Here is a 17347-nt window from a genome sequence, read left to right as displayed (position 1 = left end):
GGATCTAAGCGGGTCCTGGCTAATGGCAATGTCAGCTCCCTGTGACCCCGCCCCTTTCCCCTCCACCACGCACAGGCGCGCAGGCCCTTCCCTGCCTCCGTTCCCCGGAAGCTCCGCCCTTTTTCTTGAGCACGGCCCTGAAGCCCTACCTTTCCAGGAGCCTTGGTTCCCCAGAGACTCTTCATCTTCGCAAACTCCGTCTCTTCTCAGCGGCAGTTTCTTTGCTAGCCTAAGGCCAGGTCTTACCCGTACACCGCGGGGTTCAAGAAGACCTAACACTACTTCGACTCGCTGAGGGCCGGCTCTGGGTCGGCCCCAGCTCTACTCTCTATACCTGTTTCTCTACTCGTACGGTGAGATACCTCGCCTTACTGAGGGCTCCCCTTACCTGGCAGTGCCGGTTCCAAAGGTTAAATTGTGAGGGGAGGTCCTGGCCCTCGGCCCCTCCACCTGTTGCCCCCGATCCGAGAGCCCAGGTCCCAGATCCCCGTCTCACAGTCCATCCTGTCCCTGGTGTGAGGTGTATGGAAACGCGAGTTCCCCACCCCCCCTTGCCGCCCCAGGATCAGTGTTTCCGGCGACACCTGGGCGCCGTCACCAGCCCTCTCTTCCGGGGCCGGAACTATCGTACCAGAGTCCACGTTTCCCGGCCGGTAGGGTGAGGAGGAAGCAGAGGCAGGACCGCGCTCACCACTACGAAAAGGAAGGGGGCGGGCTCTGCGCGCAGCATTTTGGGAACGCGTGGTATTCTGGGAGCGCGGGACCCGCCATTCCTTGGCTCACACCTCCGCAGTTGCTCGAGTTGCTGCCGCACGGGAAAGGAAGAGTAGGCCGGAGCCGGTGAGGTGAGGCTTGGGGCAGGCGAGGGTAGACCGAAGCACTTGTGAGGGTTCTGGGGCTGGAGAAGCACGCGCCGCCGAGGAGCTCTGGGAGGCTCGGGTAGAGAGAAGAGCGGGAAGCCCGGGTCACTCAAACATCAGCGTTGCCTCGCTAGCGCCTGGAAGTTCGTTCGCTTTTCCCCAAAGTACATGCCCTTCGCGTTCTGTACTTCTCCAGGCCATGTTTTTTCCCGAACATACAAGCAGTAGTGTTGAAATCATTTCTGGCAGACTTCCTTCGCCCAAGTCCCATCTGGGTAATATTTTTCAAAGTTGTTTGCATCTCTGCCTCCATCCCCTTTTCAGGCACTTATCCTCTCAACGTTTTCCATATTGTTACAGAAGTTTTATCAAGTTTCCTTGCTCCTAAACTGTGTTTGAAAAAAATAAGCTGTGTTTGATCCATTTTATAAGTGCTTCTGCCTCTATATTGGGTCATTCCTTACCTATAATCCTGCAGTAGTTCCCCACTGTTTCAGCATAAAATCAGACTCCTGAGGCTCCTCACCAAGGGTGACTGTCTTTCCTACCCTCATGTTCCCTTTCCTCTCTTGAACACACGTGATGTGTTTTAACCTTCAGTACTTGCTCATCTGGGAATACGAAAACTACTGCTTGTCTCTGAGTTGTATCAAGTCAGGTGATTGCCCTGATTATGTTTCTCCTCCAAGCATTTCCTGCCTGTGGCTCGTTGTCTCTTTGTGAACACTTTTGCCTTTAACCTTGATGAAGTAAGTGGGGGTCAAAGGGTACTTAATGGGTTGAATTAAATGCACAGCCCCTTCTAGATTTGCCTGGGTCCTTTTGTCTTTACTGCACTGCCTAGTACTGTAAGCACTAGCCACATGTGACCATTGACCACTTGAAATGTGGCTAATGTGACTGAAGGAGTAAATGTTTCGTTTTCATTTCATTTCACTTTAAGTTTAAATAGCTACATGTGGACCGTGGCTACTGTATTGGCTAGGTCTACATCATGGGTTCTCAAAGTGGTGTCATCCACATCTCTGGGTTGCCAAAAACATTGTATGGCATTTACATCTCAGCTCCCTGATGTACTGTGTACGCACACAGTATTGGTTACTGATTATCTGATGAAGATAAAGGGGCATATGGTAGCATGGAGGGAGATGGAAGGTACTTTCTTCTCATCCCATTAGCCTTCCCTCTCTCCAGCCCCCCATCCCTCCCCATCCCTCCCCATCCCTCCCCATCCCTCCCCATCCCTCCCCATCCCTCCCCATCCCACATAAGTTCTTCAAGCTAGGAGTTAAGCATTTTTTCTGTACAAAATGGCAGCTTTGGCATTCTTACTAAGTTTGATGGAGTGTCAGGCCTTAAGGGAGGCATGATATGTGCCACATGACTTCTCAGGCTCTGAAAGATGAACTAACTGGTGTCTCTCTCACTGTAGAACTCTTTTCCTGCCAAGATGTCTATTGGTGTGCCGATTAAAGTCCTACACGAGGCTGAGGGTCACATCGTGACATGTGAGACAAACACCGGCGAGGTGTATCGTGGGAAGCTCATTGAGGCGGAGGACAACATGAACTGCCAGGTATCCTGCTTTCCACATGAGGTTATGGGGGAAGCTTGGGCCTCTCTATTGGAGCACAGAAAGATAGTGGTTGGAGGTCTTTTTGAAGTCCTTCTTGTTGAACAGTTATTTACGGAGTGCCTGGTGTGTGCCAGGCACTGTTCTAGGTGTGGTGATGTGAGCATAAATAAGAGCCATTTGTAATATTTAACTTTGCCCTTTGTTTTCTCCATCCTATAATCATTTCCCATGTCTTGAGGACTTGTTTAAGAGAAGTGGCACTACTCCCTTTGGTAGAATTCATCAGATTCAGGGCCATTTTCCTTTTGCCCCTACATGCTTGCATAATGCTTTGCAGTTAGCAGAAGCTTCCACTCTTTCTTGGAGGAGGAGTCTCATTTGATTATAGCAACTATCTTGTGAGGTAAGCAGGTTCAGTGATAGTTTTGTCATCCATAAAATAGGATAAGATTAAAAGACTCATCTATTGAATGTCCTTCCGCTAATAAATGTTGGAGCAGCTTCCTGATACTGTGCCCTTCCCGTGGCACCGCTTTGCATTTTGCTAATAATCACATGAATTTATATAGCATTACTTTTGCAAGGTATATCAGCACACTTTTCTCCTTCATTCTTTAAACCATCAGTTCAGAACTTTGGTTTTGGAATCAGAGGTGTAGGGTTGGATCCTAATTATCTGACTTTAATCATGCTAATTGCCTCAGTTTCCTCATCTGTGAAATGGGACATAGATACCAAGACAGAATTAGTTGTGTGAGAGATTTATTGGGGGAAATGACAATGAAGGATAAAGGAGAGGGAGTAGGAGTAGGCAGGAGAGCTTTCAATCTATACTGGTCTAGTGCTGGGGAAAGGGAGAGGGAAAAGATAGGATTGAGTGGGAAGGGCCTTAGACGGTAGCATATCTCTGAAGAAGTCTCAGCCAACAAAGTTTGCTCATTAGAAGAAGTCTAAGCCTAAGAATTCTAGCATGGGGCAGAAACGGCCTGGCTCTAGGATGCCCACCGTGACCAGTCATTGGCTGGCAGTCTGGGGAGACTGACTTCAGGGCGAAAGCTGTGATTGATCCTACAGGTGGAAGCTGGAGGCTTTCAGCTCCCTCCGTGCCTCATAGCCTGACAACCCTTGAGGGGAGATCTGAGCAGTGCATTCTGAAGACTGCCACAGGGATAACACACCCTGGGGCCATTCTAGAAATCAAATGAGTTGTGTGTGTGCAGCAGCTAGTTCTTTGCCATGCACATTATACATATCCACGTATGGTTCCTGTTAATGTTTTTGATGTGAGAAAACTGAAGGTCGGAAAGAGAAAGTGACTTACCCAAGGTCACACTGCAGATCAGGTGCACTAACTATCATTGCTTCACAGGGTTCATTCATTTATTTGTGATCTCATCGTAGCTTTGAGCATCATCTTCCTGCCACCTTGACCAGCAAGTGGGGCCATTTCCCTGGTATTCAGGGAGATAGACACCTAGTGATTGCAGGTTTCTCTATTCAGTGTTTTTGTTTGTTTTAATGTTTATTTTTTGAGGGAGAGAGTGGTGGAGGAGAGGGGCAGAGAGAGAATCCCAAGCAGGCTCCGTGCTGTCATGCCCATGCAAGGTTCAGTTTTATGGACAATGAGATCATGACCTGAGCCAAAATCAAGAGTTGGATGCTTAACTTAACCACCTGAGCCACCCAGGCGCCCCTCTCTCTTCAGTGTTGATGCCATATGGGTAGATGATGTCGACTCTCTCAAGGTCCTGTGGGGCCTTGCCTACCTTGTCTTTGTGAGATACCCCTGTCATAGATCCAGTCCTCTGGTTTAAGCCATCCCCATCCATTTTAAGATACTTTATTTTGGTGAGTTAGAATGCAAGACTGGGGGTAGGGAATCTTAATGTGTTTATCCAGCTGCTTATTTGGACAACTCCTGAGCTTCCAGGGCCTCAGACTTCCCATTTGTAACATGAGGATGTCTGACCAGATCACCTTGGCGATCTCTCACATGTGGACAGTGTGATATAAAACATAGAGCCAGGTGATAGATCTCAAATCAGGTTGCAGCTTGCTATCCTGTGTGACTTGGGGGGAGCTTTGCACCTCTCACCCTCTGTTCCCTCCTTTCGAAATCAGGGATAAAAATAGCACCTCAGCCTCAGCATTATAGTGCCGAATAAATGAGTGAATGCATGTCAAATGGTGGGAGCCAGCCACTTGCTTCCCACCTATGTTAATCTGCTAGGGCTGTCATAACAAAGTTTCACACTGGGTGGCTTAAACCAGCACATTTATTCCCTCAGGGTTCTGGAAGCTAGAAGTTAGAGACCATGATGTCACATGGTTGGTTCTTCTGAGGGCCATGAAGGAAGGCTCTGTTCCAGGCCTCTCTGTCCTTGGCTTATAGATGCTTCTCTTCTTCCTGTATCTTCACGTGGTTTTCCTTTTGTGTCTGTTTCCTGTGTTGCATCTTATGAGGACACAAGTCACATTGAATTAGGGCCCAGTTACCTCTGTAAGGATCCAGTCTCTAAATATGGTCACATTCTAAGATCCTGGGGTGTTAAGACTTCAACATATGAATCGGGGGTGGCTAGGATTCAGCCCATAACACCACCCGTGCCCAGATGCCGAGGCTTCACTGAGTTTACCTAAGCCTGGCTCACTGAATAAAACCAGTAGGCTGTGGCATAGCTAAATATACCATAGTAAACATAGCACAGTTCATTCACACATTCCCGGGATGTATAAGCCAGTGGCTCCTGCAGTACTCGCTGCTTTCCTTCCTTCCTGGCCCCAGTTAGTCTGCCCTTTGAGGGTGAGAGCATCCCCTTAGCACTTGCTACCCTTTGCTAGAGGGCAACTGGAGTTTAGTGTTTGCCATTTGATGTTGGGTTTTAATAGCATTTTTTATTGTAAAAGTGTGGTGAGTCACACACTACAAAGATTTGGAAACCAAATGAGAGAATCTCCCCACAACCACAATTGGCATGGACTTTTTTCCCCCTAGGGATGTGTCTTGGGTTTCTAGTATGTATTTTTTACTCTGCTTTCAAAAAAAATTAGAGGTGGTTCACAAAAAAACTATATGGTAAGGTAAAAATGGACAGATAGGTCAAGGTACAGGTAACCTGGGGTAGACTGTAAAATGAAGCCAGCCAGGCTGTTAGTACCCAGAAATGTAAACGTGAATCCCTGTACATTTAATAAAGGTACATTCTGTTCTAAGCTACTTAAGAGTCCTGACAGAGGGAAATCAGCAGTTCTGAAATGCATGGTGTCCTTAAGATAAAATACCAGTTGTGCGGTTTTCCCTGGCGCTTGGATGTGGGAGACATTTTCCCCCTGGGCCTTAATGAAAGAGATATGGTTTTATATATAATGTTGTCAACAACGTCTCCAGACAAAATACACCTTGGGGCGCCTGGGTGGCTTAGTCAGTTAGGCATCTGACTCTTGATTTCGGCTCAGGCCATGATCTTACAGTTCATGAGATAGAGCCCTGTATTGGGCTCTGTGCTGATAGCACGGAGCCTGCTTGGGATGGATTCTCCCTCTCTCTCTCTCTCTCTCTCTCTCTCTCTCTGTCTCTGTCTCTGTCTCTGTCTCTCTGTTTCTCTCCCCCCCCCCCCCCCCCGCTCTGTCTCTCTCTCTCAAAATAAATAAACATTAAAAAACAAAATAAAATGGGGCGCCTGGGTGGCTCAGTCAGTTGAGTGTCCGACTTCAGCTCAGGTCATGATCTCACGGCTCGTGAGTTCGAGCCCCGCGTCGGGCTCTGTACTGACGATTCGGAGCCTGGAGCCTGCTTTGGATTCTGTGTCTCCCTCTCTCTCTGCTCTCCTCCACTCACTCTGTCTCTCTCTCTCTCTCAAAAATAAATAAGCATTTAAAACAAATTAAAAAAATAAATAAAATAAAATACACCTTCTTTTTGGGTTCCTTGGGTATTTTTAATGTAGCCTGTTACCACAGTCCTTATTTGACATTGAAAATGTAACGTATGCAAGCGCTAATCCTATGATGAGCTCCCTGAGATGGTGCTCATAGGGTCAGAGGGTGTAGATACTTCTTGGCATCTAAGGTTTGGCTGGAAAGGCTGGGAGCCTTGTCCTTCTCTTCTGTACCCCACAGCTGCAGGGCAGGCATGATCGTCTAGCAAGTGCTGTGGCATCATTATGGGTGACAGAGCCCTGCACGTGCTGCTGCGAGCATCTTCTATTGGCCCTGTGTGTATGGGGTGAGAAAGGCCTCTGTGGCTCTCCATGTAGTCTTGAGCTGATTTTTGTTTGTAGCAGAGATGGGACCTGATCCTGTCTCTTGCTCAGCCTGGTGATTTAATGCCAGAGGCCCCCAAATGGGAAAGTTTCTGTTTTTGGTTATGTGTACTTAACCGTGGTTTTGAAGCATCCTGTCTTTATTAAATGTTAAGGAGGGAACAAGGGGATTTTTCTTCAAAGTAAAAAAATATATATTTCTTAAGAAATAACCTTTCTAGTTAGATACTTGGTAAAATACTAAAAACAAAAAATGAGTTTAAGGTGAGGAATTATGAGTTGAAATAAGCACATCATTTTGATTTTATAGACTATCTATATTTATGTAACCTTTGGGGGGCAACTTTTATGGCTGGATTTTGTTAGGTATCCAGTGTGAGGGGTCCCTAGAGGTTCTTTTGTAGAGTCTCAGTGAATGCTAGACAGGTTCTCCCAGCTCGGCAACAGTCCGTATTCAGACATTTAGTGCATCTCATAATTTTTTTATGATGGAAGTTTATATTTAAACATATAAATAGCTTTTACAGTAGAAATGTTAATTTTCCAATTAAAAGTGGATGACCCAAGTCAAAAAATGGCTAATTAACAGAAGAAAATATGTGAAGTGGACATTTAACGTCTAAAAATAATGGCCTTATTATCAGACACGCAAATTGGGGAACAATAAGAATTTCTAAACTTAAAAGATGGCAAAATAAAATGAATAATTCTACCAAGGGTTCCTTACTAGTTTGCCAGTAGAAGTATAGATATATTAAATGTTTAACATATGTCAATATAGAAGCAATAAGCACCTTTGGTGCTTTAATTCTGCTTCTAAAAATCAAAAATGGTGGACAGGGGTTTATATTGCAGTGCTATTTTTGATGATGGAAACCTGAAAACAGACATTTCCTTTTTTTTTTTAATGTGTTACTTATTTTTGAGAGAGAGACAGAGCACGAGTTGGGGAGGGGGCAGAGAGAGAGGGAGACACAGAATCCGAAGCAGGTTCCAGGCTTTCAGCTGTCAGCACAGAGCCCCATGTGGGGCTTGAACCCACGAAGTATGAGGTCATGACCTGAGCTGAAGTTAACGCTTAACCACCTGAGCCACCCAGACTCCCCAGCAACAGACATCTCTAATGAGTTAAATAAATTATGGTAAACAAATTAGGGGACGTTACAAAGAATATTATGCATCCAGTCAAAGAACATAGAAGAATATTTAACATCATGGGAAAATGCTGTTGACATAAGCAGGGAAAACAAATCTCCACAATGTGTTCCCAGTTTTATGAATATAAAAGCCAGATTATAAGTGATACATAAAAATGCATTAAGTTTTTGAGGAAAACCAAAGTGAGTAGTTCTCTTTTGGTGGGAATTAAATGTGATTAAAAAAATTTTTTTTAGCGGCTCAGTCTGTTGAGCATCTGACTCTTAATTTCAGCTCAGGTCATGATCTCAGGGTCGTGGAATGGAGGCCTGTCCCATGTTGGGCTCCAGCAGAGCCTGCTTAAGATTCTCTCTCCCACTTCCCCTCTTCCCAGTTTGTGTGCACATGGTACGTTCTCTCTGTCTAATGTAAAAATTTTTTTGAAAGTTAAAAAAATTTTTTTTGGTGTTTGGAGTGTTTGGGTGGCTCAGTTAAGCACCTCTTGATTTTGGCTCAGGTCATGATCTTAGGGTTGTGAGATTGAGGCCCGCGTCCATACTGCACTGGGCTACTTCAGATTCTCTCCCTCTGCCCCTCCCCGCCTCACTTGGTTGTGCTTGCTCGCTCTCTAAACACAAAATTTTATTTAAAGTTCTTATTTATTTTTTTTTAGTAATCTCTACCAACAAAGGGCTTGAACTTATGACCCCCAGATCAGGAGTCACATGCTCTTCAAACTGAACCAGCCCTATATGGGATTAAAATTTTTAAGAAGATTTCTTTTCATTTAAAAAAATGACAAGTATGAGTTAAGTGTATGATCATGAAGCACAGTAAATATTATTTAAAAAGAAGAATGTAGGGACACTTGGTGGTTCAGTCAGTTTAACATCAGACTCTTGATTTCGGCTCAGATCATGATCTCATGGTTCATGAGTTTGAACCCCTCATCAGGCTCTGTGCTCTCCCCCTTCCTGTCTTCTCTACCCCTCCCCTGCTCACTCTTTCTCAGTAAATAAATTAAAAAATAATATTAAATAAAAATAAGAGGGTATGCAGTTAGTAGATAAATAAATCCTGGCATTCTAATATACAGTATAGTGATTATAGGCAGCAAAACTGTATCATAAACATTAAATTTGCTAAGGTACTAGATCTTACTAGTTTTCATCTGTAGAAGAAATGATAATTATGTGACATGATAGAAATGTTAGTTAATGCTACCATAGCAGGCATACTGCAATATAAATGTTATCAAATCAGTGTACTGTGTATCTTAAACTTTGGCAATGTTATATATAAATTATATCTTGATAAAAGGACCAAAACCAAAAATAGGAGGGTAACGGTCAAACCCAAAATTTCACTGTTCTTTTTTTTTTTTAATGTTTATTTATTTTTGACAGAGAGAGAGAGAGAGACAGAGCATGAGTGGGGGAGGGGCAGAAAGAGAGGGAGACACAGAATCTGAAGCAGGCTCCAGACTCCAGCTGTCAGCACAGAGCCCGATGCAGGGCTTGAATTCACGGACTGCAAGATTATGACCTGAGCCAAAGTTGGTCGCTTAACCAACTGAGCCACCCAGGAGCTTCTTCACTGTTCTTAAAGTAACATAATTCCTGGAAATCTTGGTGAGAGAAGGTGATAGAGTTCAGAGACTGCAGGAGCTGAAATAATGCTTTGGGGACTTTGGCATGACCACCCCATCACTGACTGGACTGTTCAACTCCCCCCCGCCCTCCCCACACTATGGCATAATGGTCTGTAGGATAATGGCCTGTGCATGAGTTCTTCATGTAAAAATGATAGCCTGAAAGAAGCCCTCACATGATTGTCATTAGCCAACTGCCTAGAGTTAATATCAGGAAGTTCTTGAAATTTCTGAATGCAGTGTGTTTGGGAATTTCTTCAGATACCTAGTTGTCTAACTAGAAGGAAAAACTATTTATCTAGATGTAATCTGTACATACAGTATTTTCCTCTGTGTACTGTTCAGTTCAGGATCACATACTGCTCTTAGTTATCAGCTTGCTTTGTGCTTCTTTTGTCTGGGACAGTTCCTCTGCTTTTGCTTTTCACAGCATTGATGTTTTTGAAGAATAGGGCCAGTTACTTGTTTTAGAATGTCTTTTAATTGGAGTTTCTCTGGTGTTTTCTCATGATTACATTTGGGTTTTTTTTTTTTATTTGTTTGTTTTGGCTGTTACTGTGTAAGTGATTTCTCCTTCTCAGGGTGTCACTTGGAGGCCCAAACACCTGTTTGCCCTTTATTGGTGATGTTAACCTTGATCATTTGGGTGAGGTGTCTTGTGGTCTCTCCACTGTATATTCTTTTTTCGTTTTGCAACTAATGAGAATTTTGTGGGGGAGATTCTTTAAATAAATACCGTGTGTATTCGGTTTCTCATTGGCACCTCCACCCCCCCCCCCCCCCATTTAGCATTCAGTGAGGATTCTTGAATGAAGATGCTTGAATCTTTGTACTATGATGGTTGCAAAAGAATGGTTTTTGTTTTTAACTCCATCATTCTTTATTTACTAGGTCTACTGTATGGAAGAGCCTTTCCTTATCCCCCGTTTATCCATTTATTGTCAGTTTCTGTTTATGGGTTTCTGTTTCATTAAATGGATTATAATCTGTTACTGTCATTGCTTTGCTTGAATTATCCCAAATTGGTCCAGAAGCTGGCTCCTTTTAGTGTGTCCTGGCCATTTTGGGAGAGCATGTACTTAACCTTCCAGAACAAGATGTATGTTACAGGCTCATCTTTTACTTCCCTATCCCAACTCTTAATCAGCCAGTCCTTCAGGTAGGTTTGGTTTCTTTTTGGTTGGGAGTAAAATTTAAAAACCAAGATCTGGGTACTATTAAATATTTTAAAAGTCTTAGTTTAACTTGTCAAGCTGGGACCTGTCTCCAGAAGGCTGTGTGCTTAATAGTACCAGAAGCTTCCATTCATTTATTCTATACCAGGTGCTATGGTAGTGTTTTTATGTGCAATAGATCTTTCGCAGGACTTCTCTGAGGACAAGCTTCCAGATGCCCAGAGTGACCAAACATGGAAGAAGCAGATCTAAACCTGTACCTCTTAGCCCCAGATCTCTGGTCTTAACCACAGTTTCTGAAGATGAGGTGTAGAGTAAACCTGCTAGAGCCTGTTGCCTCTAGGAGTGTCAGATTTCAGGCAGGAAGTTGAGTAGAAGGGATCAGAACAAAAGAGGGAGGCTCTGCTATTAATGGTAGGGGAGGGGAGAGTGGAGGAGGGGACCAGACACTTGTTGAGTGCTTGCTATGTGTCCCACAACACGGATATTGTGATCAGTGACCCCAAAGCACCCCAACATTGCTTTCCTCTTGGACCTGGATGTGTGAGGAAATTCCCACAATTTTGACTGTACTAAGATCTCTCTCCCAAGATGTCATTTCAGTTAGGGACCTGGTTTATGCTACCTGTGTTTCATGTGGCTGTTTGGGAAAGTTGAGTAAGGTAGGTGTTTCTGCCTGACTTTCACTGAAACTTAGTTCACTCAAGTTGTTGCCTTTGGCTTGTGATGCCAACATAGCTCAGGCTTATTAACAAGCTGTGTGGGTGGGCGAGACTGTGGGGCTTTATAACAGTGCAGCCATTTCTTTGTGGGTGCTGCAGGGGGTGCATGAGAGCAGTAGCCAACCTGGTCATTATTAGGGTTGTCATAGGAGTCAGTTGATGCTGGACCCTTTCCTGCTTCAGCCAGGACAGTTTGTCTTGTTGGTCTTACAGAACACCCTCTGTCGGGGATTTTCAAAGTGGGTTGGGGAGGTTTTGACAAAGGAATGGGTGAGATGTACTGGGATGTGCTGGAGAAGTAGCTTAGCAATAGCACAGCCTCCAAAATAGATGTCTTAACTGTCATTTAGATTCATTATTTACTGAGTTTCTAATATATACTAGATAATAGGGACATCATTTAGACATATTTGTCTCATTTGACTTGTTCCTTAATTATTGGAGGAAGTAAGTGGTGATCTGATGTATCGTTGAAGAGTGTGAGTTTAGAGTTAGATAGACCTGAATTCAGGTCCTGTCCAGGCCACACAGGGGCAGTGTGACCTTAGGCAGGAGAATAGAGTGGGTAAAGGTGTGGCCTCTGGGGACAGACCTGCCTCTGTGGCTGTGCTGCTTCATCTCTCTAGTGGAGATGATGATGGTATCCATCTTGTAGAATTGTGTGATTTATTTGAGTTATGATGTGAAATTGCCTGGGACACTAATAAGTGCTCCGTAAAAGTTGGCTTTGTTATGTTGTATTTTCCTCCCTTTGTGGATGAGTGAACTGAACCTGGAGACTTACCCAGAGTAACATTTCTAACAAACGGCAGGGCCAGTTCTCAAATATAGGTTCTCAGTCCTATTCTGTCTGCTCCAGAGTCATGGGCGTGTCTGGTATTTGTGAGCCTGGGTCAGACCCAGGTTTCTCAAGTAGTTTAACCATCCCTGGTGTTCATTTGTGACATCAGAGGTTATGGTATTCTTCAAGGCAAGAACAGGATGGCAAGGATTTAGAACCTGTGTGGGAATTTGTTAAGAAACTGGGGATGTTGAGCCTGGAACAGAAGATTTATGGGAAACTTGAGACCTGTTACCCCTGAGGATGGAACAGGGGCAGTGGGTTGAAGTTCTGTAAACTGTTCCACTGCACAGATTTAGCAGGATGGCCCTAGAGTGTTGTTACTCTTTTTTCACCCCTGGATGTTCTTGCAGAGGCTGGGTGGCCAGTTAGCACTTGAAAAGGAATGTAAAGGTGGCAACAAACCAGTCAGAAATCTGGGAGACAGCATCTCTCTTTACACTGTGGGCTTTGACCTATACTGAATAAATTATAATACTCTTCGATCCAAAAGATTCAAAATAAGCTACTTTTTGTGGGAAACATCATATCTGTTAAGGTTGGCACTGGCAGGTTTGTGGCACCCTTCTATGCCAAGCCAGTCTGCCATGTGGTTTCCCCTCTAGGGTCCCTGTCTCTCCATCCCATAGCTTATGCATGTTGGCATATTGATCTTTCCAATGTGCTGCCTTAACCCTGTCCACCCTCCCTCTTTCCACAAACTTGAGTGACCCCCATAGTCTCCATGGTGATGACTCTGTCCCCTGTCCCCTTGCTCTGCTCCAGTTCTCGTGTCCTATGGGTTGGTGCCCAAGTGTTGTGTCTCTCAGTGCAGGCTCTTGCCTCACACCTTCCCCATTATTCTGGACCCTTCATACAGGCATCACCACCTATACTTCTCCATTCCTAGTCACTGAAGCTAAAGAGGCTCTATTTTGCCTTCTTGAATATGCAGTCTGGGAGGGTAAGAGCTGCCTCTGGTGCACACTCATGACCTTCATGGTCCCTTTGCAATCTGTGTGCCGGACAGATGCAAGAGAGGACACAGTTTGGACAGGCAGTTCAGAGCTGTTTAAATTATAGTTTTTTTTTTTTACCATTGAGAACCCTTCACATGCTGGCAGGGGAGGCAGTATAGGAGAGTTAGGGCTCTGGAGTCAGGCCAACTGGGTTTGAGTCTGGATCCTTTCATTCTGGCTGTTGGACTTTAGACAAGTGCTTTAGTTTTGTGTGTGTTTTTGGTTTTTTTTTTTTTTTGTTTTTTTTATCTGTAAAATTGGGAATACTCATACCTATCCTGGAGGTGCTATGAGGATCATATATGTGAAGTTCTTTGCACAGTCCCTCGCACACGTCGTAGGTCCTCCTATTTCCCTGGCTTTGCCTGGCTCCTTCATTTCATGATGTTAGTTTGTGCGTTTCTGGACTTGCGCTCCCACCACCCAAGGCTCCCCCTCTTTGTGTGTCCTTGTTCTCTGCTCATGCTGTTGGCCCTTACTGATTCCCTTCCAGATGTCCAACATCACAGTTACATACAGAGACGGCCGAGTGGCACAGCTGGAGCAGGTGTACATCCGTGGCAGCAAGATCCGCTTTCTCATTTTGCCTGACATGCTGAAAAATGCGCCCATGTTAAAGAGCATGAAAAATAAAAACCAAGGCTCAGGGGCTGGCCGGGGAAAAGCTGCTATTCTGAAGGCCCAAGGTATGTGCTCCTCATGCACTGGTTTTAACATATGTGTTTGTCATGTATCTTTTAGGAAAGGGCCCTGTTAATTGCCTGGGCATAGGGTGGACTTCAACTTCAGCCATGTCTACATCTGTCACCCTGCAGGCTTGGGGCCCACACCTGTGAAGATCTGGGGGCTTTATCTCACCTTCTCTGTCTTGCCTCACCTGATCACATTCTTAAGGCTTATTCAAAATCCAAAGTGCCTCCTTAGAAAAAGGAAGGGGACTCCTATCTTAAATGAGAGAGTAGATAAGTCTCCTATAATGAATTTCTGGGAGGCCCTTTGTTTCCAGAAATTCTGTCCAAAGAGTTTGGGGGAAGCTTGCTCTTACCTAGTTTGCTGAGCAGGGGCACTGTATTTTGGATTAGCTGACTTCTGAAGCAGTGGGGCAACAGTTCCCAGAGAAGCTGGGGGTGTTTGTTGACACCCAGTATGCATGGGGGGAAATGCTGATGATAGGGATCCATTTTCATATAAGAAATAAGCAGTTTTAAGCCATCTTTACCCATTAAAGGGACTGAACTTCTGTTTTCGAATATTCTTGTATTTGAAAATAAATCCTTCCTTTCAGCATGTCCCCAGTGACCCAGTGACCTTCCTTAGTCTGGCCTTTCTTTTAGGTCAGCCTAGTCAGAGGTTTTATGTTTGGGTCCATGAAAAGCTCTGCCATGATGATTATCTAGAAAGCAAGTGTATTCGTTAGAAAATGTATGTCAGTAGAAAGATTTATAGTGCAGGAAAGTCACTGGATTCTCCATCAGTGCTTTTGTTGCTATGCATATTTTATATATGAGGTAGCTTTTGAGTTTAAAGATGTAAGAGCAGTCCTTTAAAATGTCCTTCAAAAAAGCTGATCAGAGAATCTCCTTGCCCTTCCTAGGTAAGTGGCATTTGTGGGCAGGTAGAACCAGAAGCTCTGGACCTTTGTCCTGGTGAAGGAATGGTTTTCAGGAATACTGGCTTTCTTACTAGAACTGCTTTTTCTCTCTGCTTTCTCAGGGAGGCCTGCCCTCATTGTCACTGTATAACTACACCACCTTCTCTAACAAAAGTTCAGCCCAGTAGTTGTGCACTAGAAGGCACGTGGCAGTGAGTTTACCCAGGCCCATTGGCCTCTGCCTGGGTCATCTGTGCTGCCAGTCCCTTGCTGTAGTCCCATCAGCTTATCGCTGGGTTCTTGGGTGACTTCCTTCCCTCTTCAGGTCGGCTCCAAGCTCTATAAGTGGGAAGAGGGGTGAGACTCCGATTAGCAGCCATCAGAATATTTTCACGTGTCCTTCAAAGCCACTGGTTCTCTCCTAGAACTCTTGGGGTCATAGACAACAGCAGCTTATTATGTCTATGTCCTTATGGGGTGTGGTTTTGCTTTGCTATTACGAAACGTTTTATATTTCAGGGTAGCTCAAAAAAAAAAAAACCTGCCACCCAGATTTAACAGATGTTTAGCATTAGTTTCAGAATTTTAAGTGTGAATTAAATTCATCTGTCATGTGTTATTACCTCACCCTAGGCCAGCTCTGGGAATTCATCTTTTCTTTGGTTCTCACACTTGCTTCCCAAACCACCTTAGCTTTCAACACACTGACTCCTGGCCTCTTGTTGAGAGCAGGACTGGATTGGAAGGCAGGAGTTTGGTGCACCCTCCAGCTCTGATGTCAGGCGTCAGTCCCCAGGCAATGGGGAAATGACATGTGGTGGGCATGGTGTTGGACTAGGTGGCCTTCCAGGCCCTTTCCTGTGTCAGTGTCCAAGGAAGGGCTCTGGTTGTTCTGTGGCATGAGCACTCACTGACTTCACTGACTTCACTGACCTGGCCTTTTCCTTTCTTTCCTACCTTTCAGTGGCTGCAAGAGGAAGAGGACGTGGAATGGGGCGTGGAAACATCTTCCAGAAGCGAAGATAAATTTGTTGAACTGAACTTTGTCGTTATTTTTTCCCTTAGGTTGTCTGGGTTCGGGGGGGTGTATGCTTATGTATATGTTCTAGGTTTTCTTTTGACATCTTTCTCTTTAGAGCAGAGGAAATGTTAAACTAAATAAATATGGTGGTGATTGTTTGTTTTGTTTTGTTTTTGAAAAAATAAGGACTGTCTGTTCATTTTGGAGTTTGTGTTCTGTTTGCTTTGGCAGCAAGTTAAATTTTGACACCCTGGAAGGTGTCCTGGGAGAATGCTAGTACTTTGAAATCACATAGTTATTGATAAGAGTTTAAGCTGCTGTTCCAGGCCAGTTGCCGGTTAAACCCATGGAAAAACTCCAAGAACACACAGACGGTCTTGTTGGTCTTTAGACACAGGCACTTGTACGGTGCTTTGTTCAGGTAACCTTTGTGGAGATGTCATCAGCTCAGCTTGAACAACACAGCATGGGTGGTTCTGGGCAAAGAAAAAGTCCACCATTCTGATCTTTGTAGGCTGGAAGCCCTAGTGGTTCAGCATTTGGCAAATGTAATCTCATCTTAAAAGATAATTCGGGGAGTCCTAGTGGCCAACATTGATGCCTACTACACTGGCTTCATAACCGGTTTTGTGGTGATTTGCGGGGACAGATTCTTATGCATTTATCAGAGCATCTTAGCATGCATTAGCACAGCCATAGTTTTTAATGTAGCAGAGGTAGAAAGGACAAAGTATGCAAAGCAAGTAACTGACAAAAACACAGAAATTGGAAGTCAAATGCTGAAAAGAGGTCTTGTCAGGGGTTCAGTATAGGATGAGCTTCAGCAAAAGCTACTAAGAGGAAAAGGGACTGATTGCCCTTGCAGTGCACATTGCTCATGGGACACATCGTTTGAGTAATAAAAGAGGAAGAAGAAAATCCAGCACATCTGTTGACCAGGCATCAAGTAAGGATTTCCTTTTTCTTATTTTTTTTTAAAGTTTGTGAGAGAGAGAGCGAGGGAGGAGCAGAGAGGGAGAATCCCAAGCAGGCTTCACACTGTCAGCACAGAGCCTGATGCGGGGCTCAATCCCATGAATCGTGAGATCACAACGTGAGTTGAAATGAAGAGTCGGTTGCTTAACCGAGTCACCCAGGCACCCCTCAAGTAGGGATTTTCTAACAAGCCTTGTCTTATAATTGTGGCACTACCATGATGTAACAGACCTTGTGTTATTCCTGTAATAAAAGAACTCCTAAGGAACAAGATTCAGATTGTTGGTTAGATACTGCAGGTGCATAAATAAGGTTTCAGAGACCCATCCCCCAGAGCAGCCCCTGTGCCTCTTGCTTCAGCACCCCTAGCTCTTGTGACACATTTGGATGAAGTGTGCTGGTGGCCCTGTAGGCTGTGCTGCCTCAGCAGAGGGGCTCCTAGACTGGGGGCCATTTCAAATGAACTTAATGTGAACAGAGTTTAGAGTTCATTTGTTTTATTTTTTTTTATTTTTTATTTTTTAATATATGAAATTTA

General features: G+C 44.5%; 1 protein-coding gene across 1 annotated transcript; it reads left to right on the top strand.

Annotated features, from left to right (window-relative positions):
• The first annotated feature begins 728 nt into the window (after positions 1-728).
• SNRPD3 (small nuclear ribonucleoprotein D3 polypeptide) lies at positions 729-15992 on the top strand. The gene is made up of 4 exons (XM_007092306.3): positions 729-845; positions 2293-2436; positions 13716-13908; positions 15778-15992. Exons 2-4 carry the CDS (start codon positions 2311-2313, stop codon positions 15837-15839), a joined length of 381 nt encoding a protein of 126 aa, XP_007092368.1. The 5' UTR covers positions 729-845; positions 2293-2310; the 3' UTR covers positions 15840-15992.
• Positions 15993-17347: the final 1355 nt, after the last annotated feature.

This window comes from Panthera tigris, chromosome D3 (genome assembly GCF_018350195.1).
Source record: "Panthera tigris isolate Pti1 chromosome D3, P.tigris_Pti1_mat1.1, whole genome shotgun sequence".
Lineage (NCBI taxonomy): Eukaryota > Metazoa > Chordata > Mammalia > Carnivora > Felidae > Panthera > Panthera tigris.
The sequence above is the reverse complement of the archived record's forward strand: the minus strand, read 5'-3'. Positions and strand labels throughout refer to the sequence as shown.

Excerpts from the sequence above, each read along its gene's own strand:
- SNRPD3 (XM_007092306.3), top strand. The coding sequence starts at position 2,311 with ATGTCTATTGGTGTGCCGATTAAAGTCCTACACGAGGCTGAGGGTCAC. Across the intron at positions 2,437-13,715 it reads AGGACAACATGAACTGCCAG|ATGTCCAACATCACAGTTAC; the intron begins GTATCCTGCTTT and ends ATTCCCTTCCAG. Across the intron at positions 13,909-15,777 it reads TGCTATTCTGAAGGCCCAAG|TGGCTGCAAGAGGAAGAGGA; the intron begins GTATGTGCTCCT and ends CCTACCTTTCAG.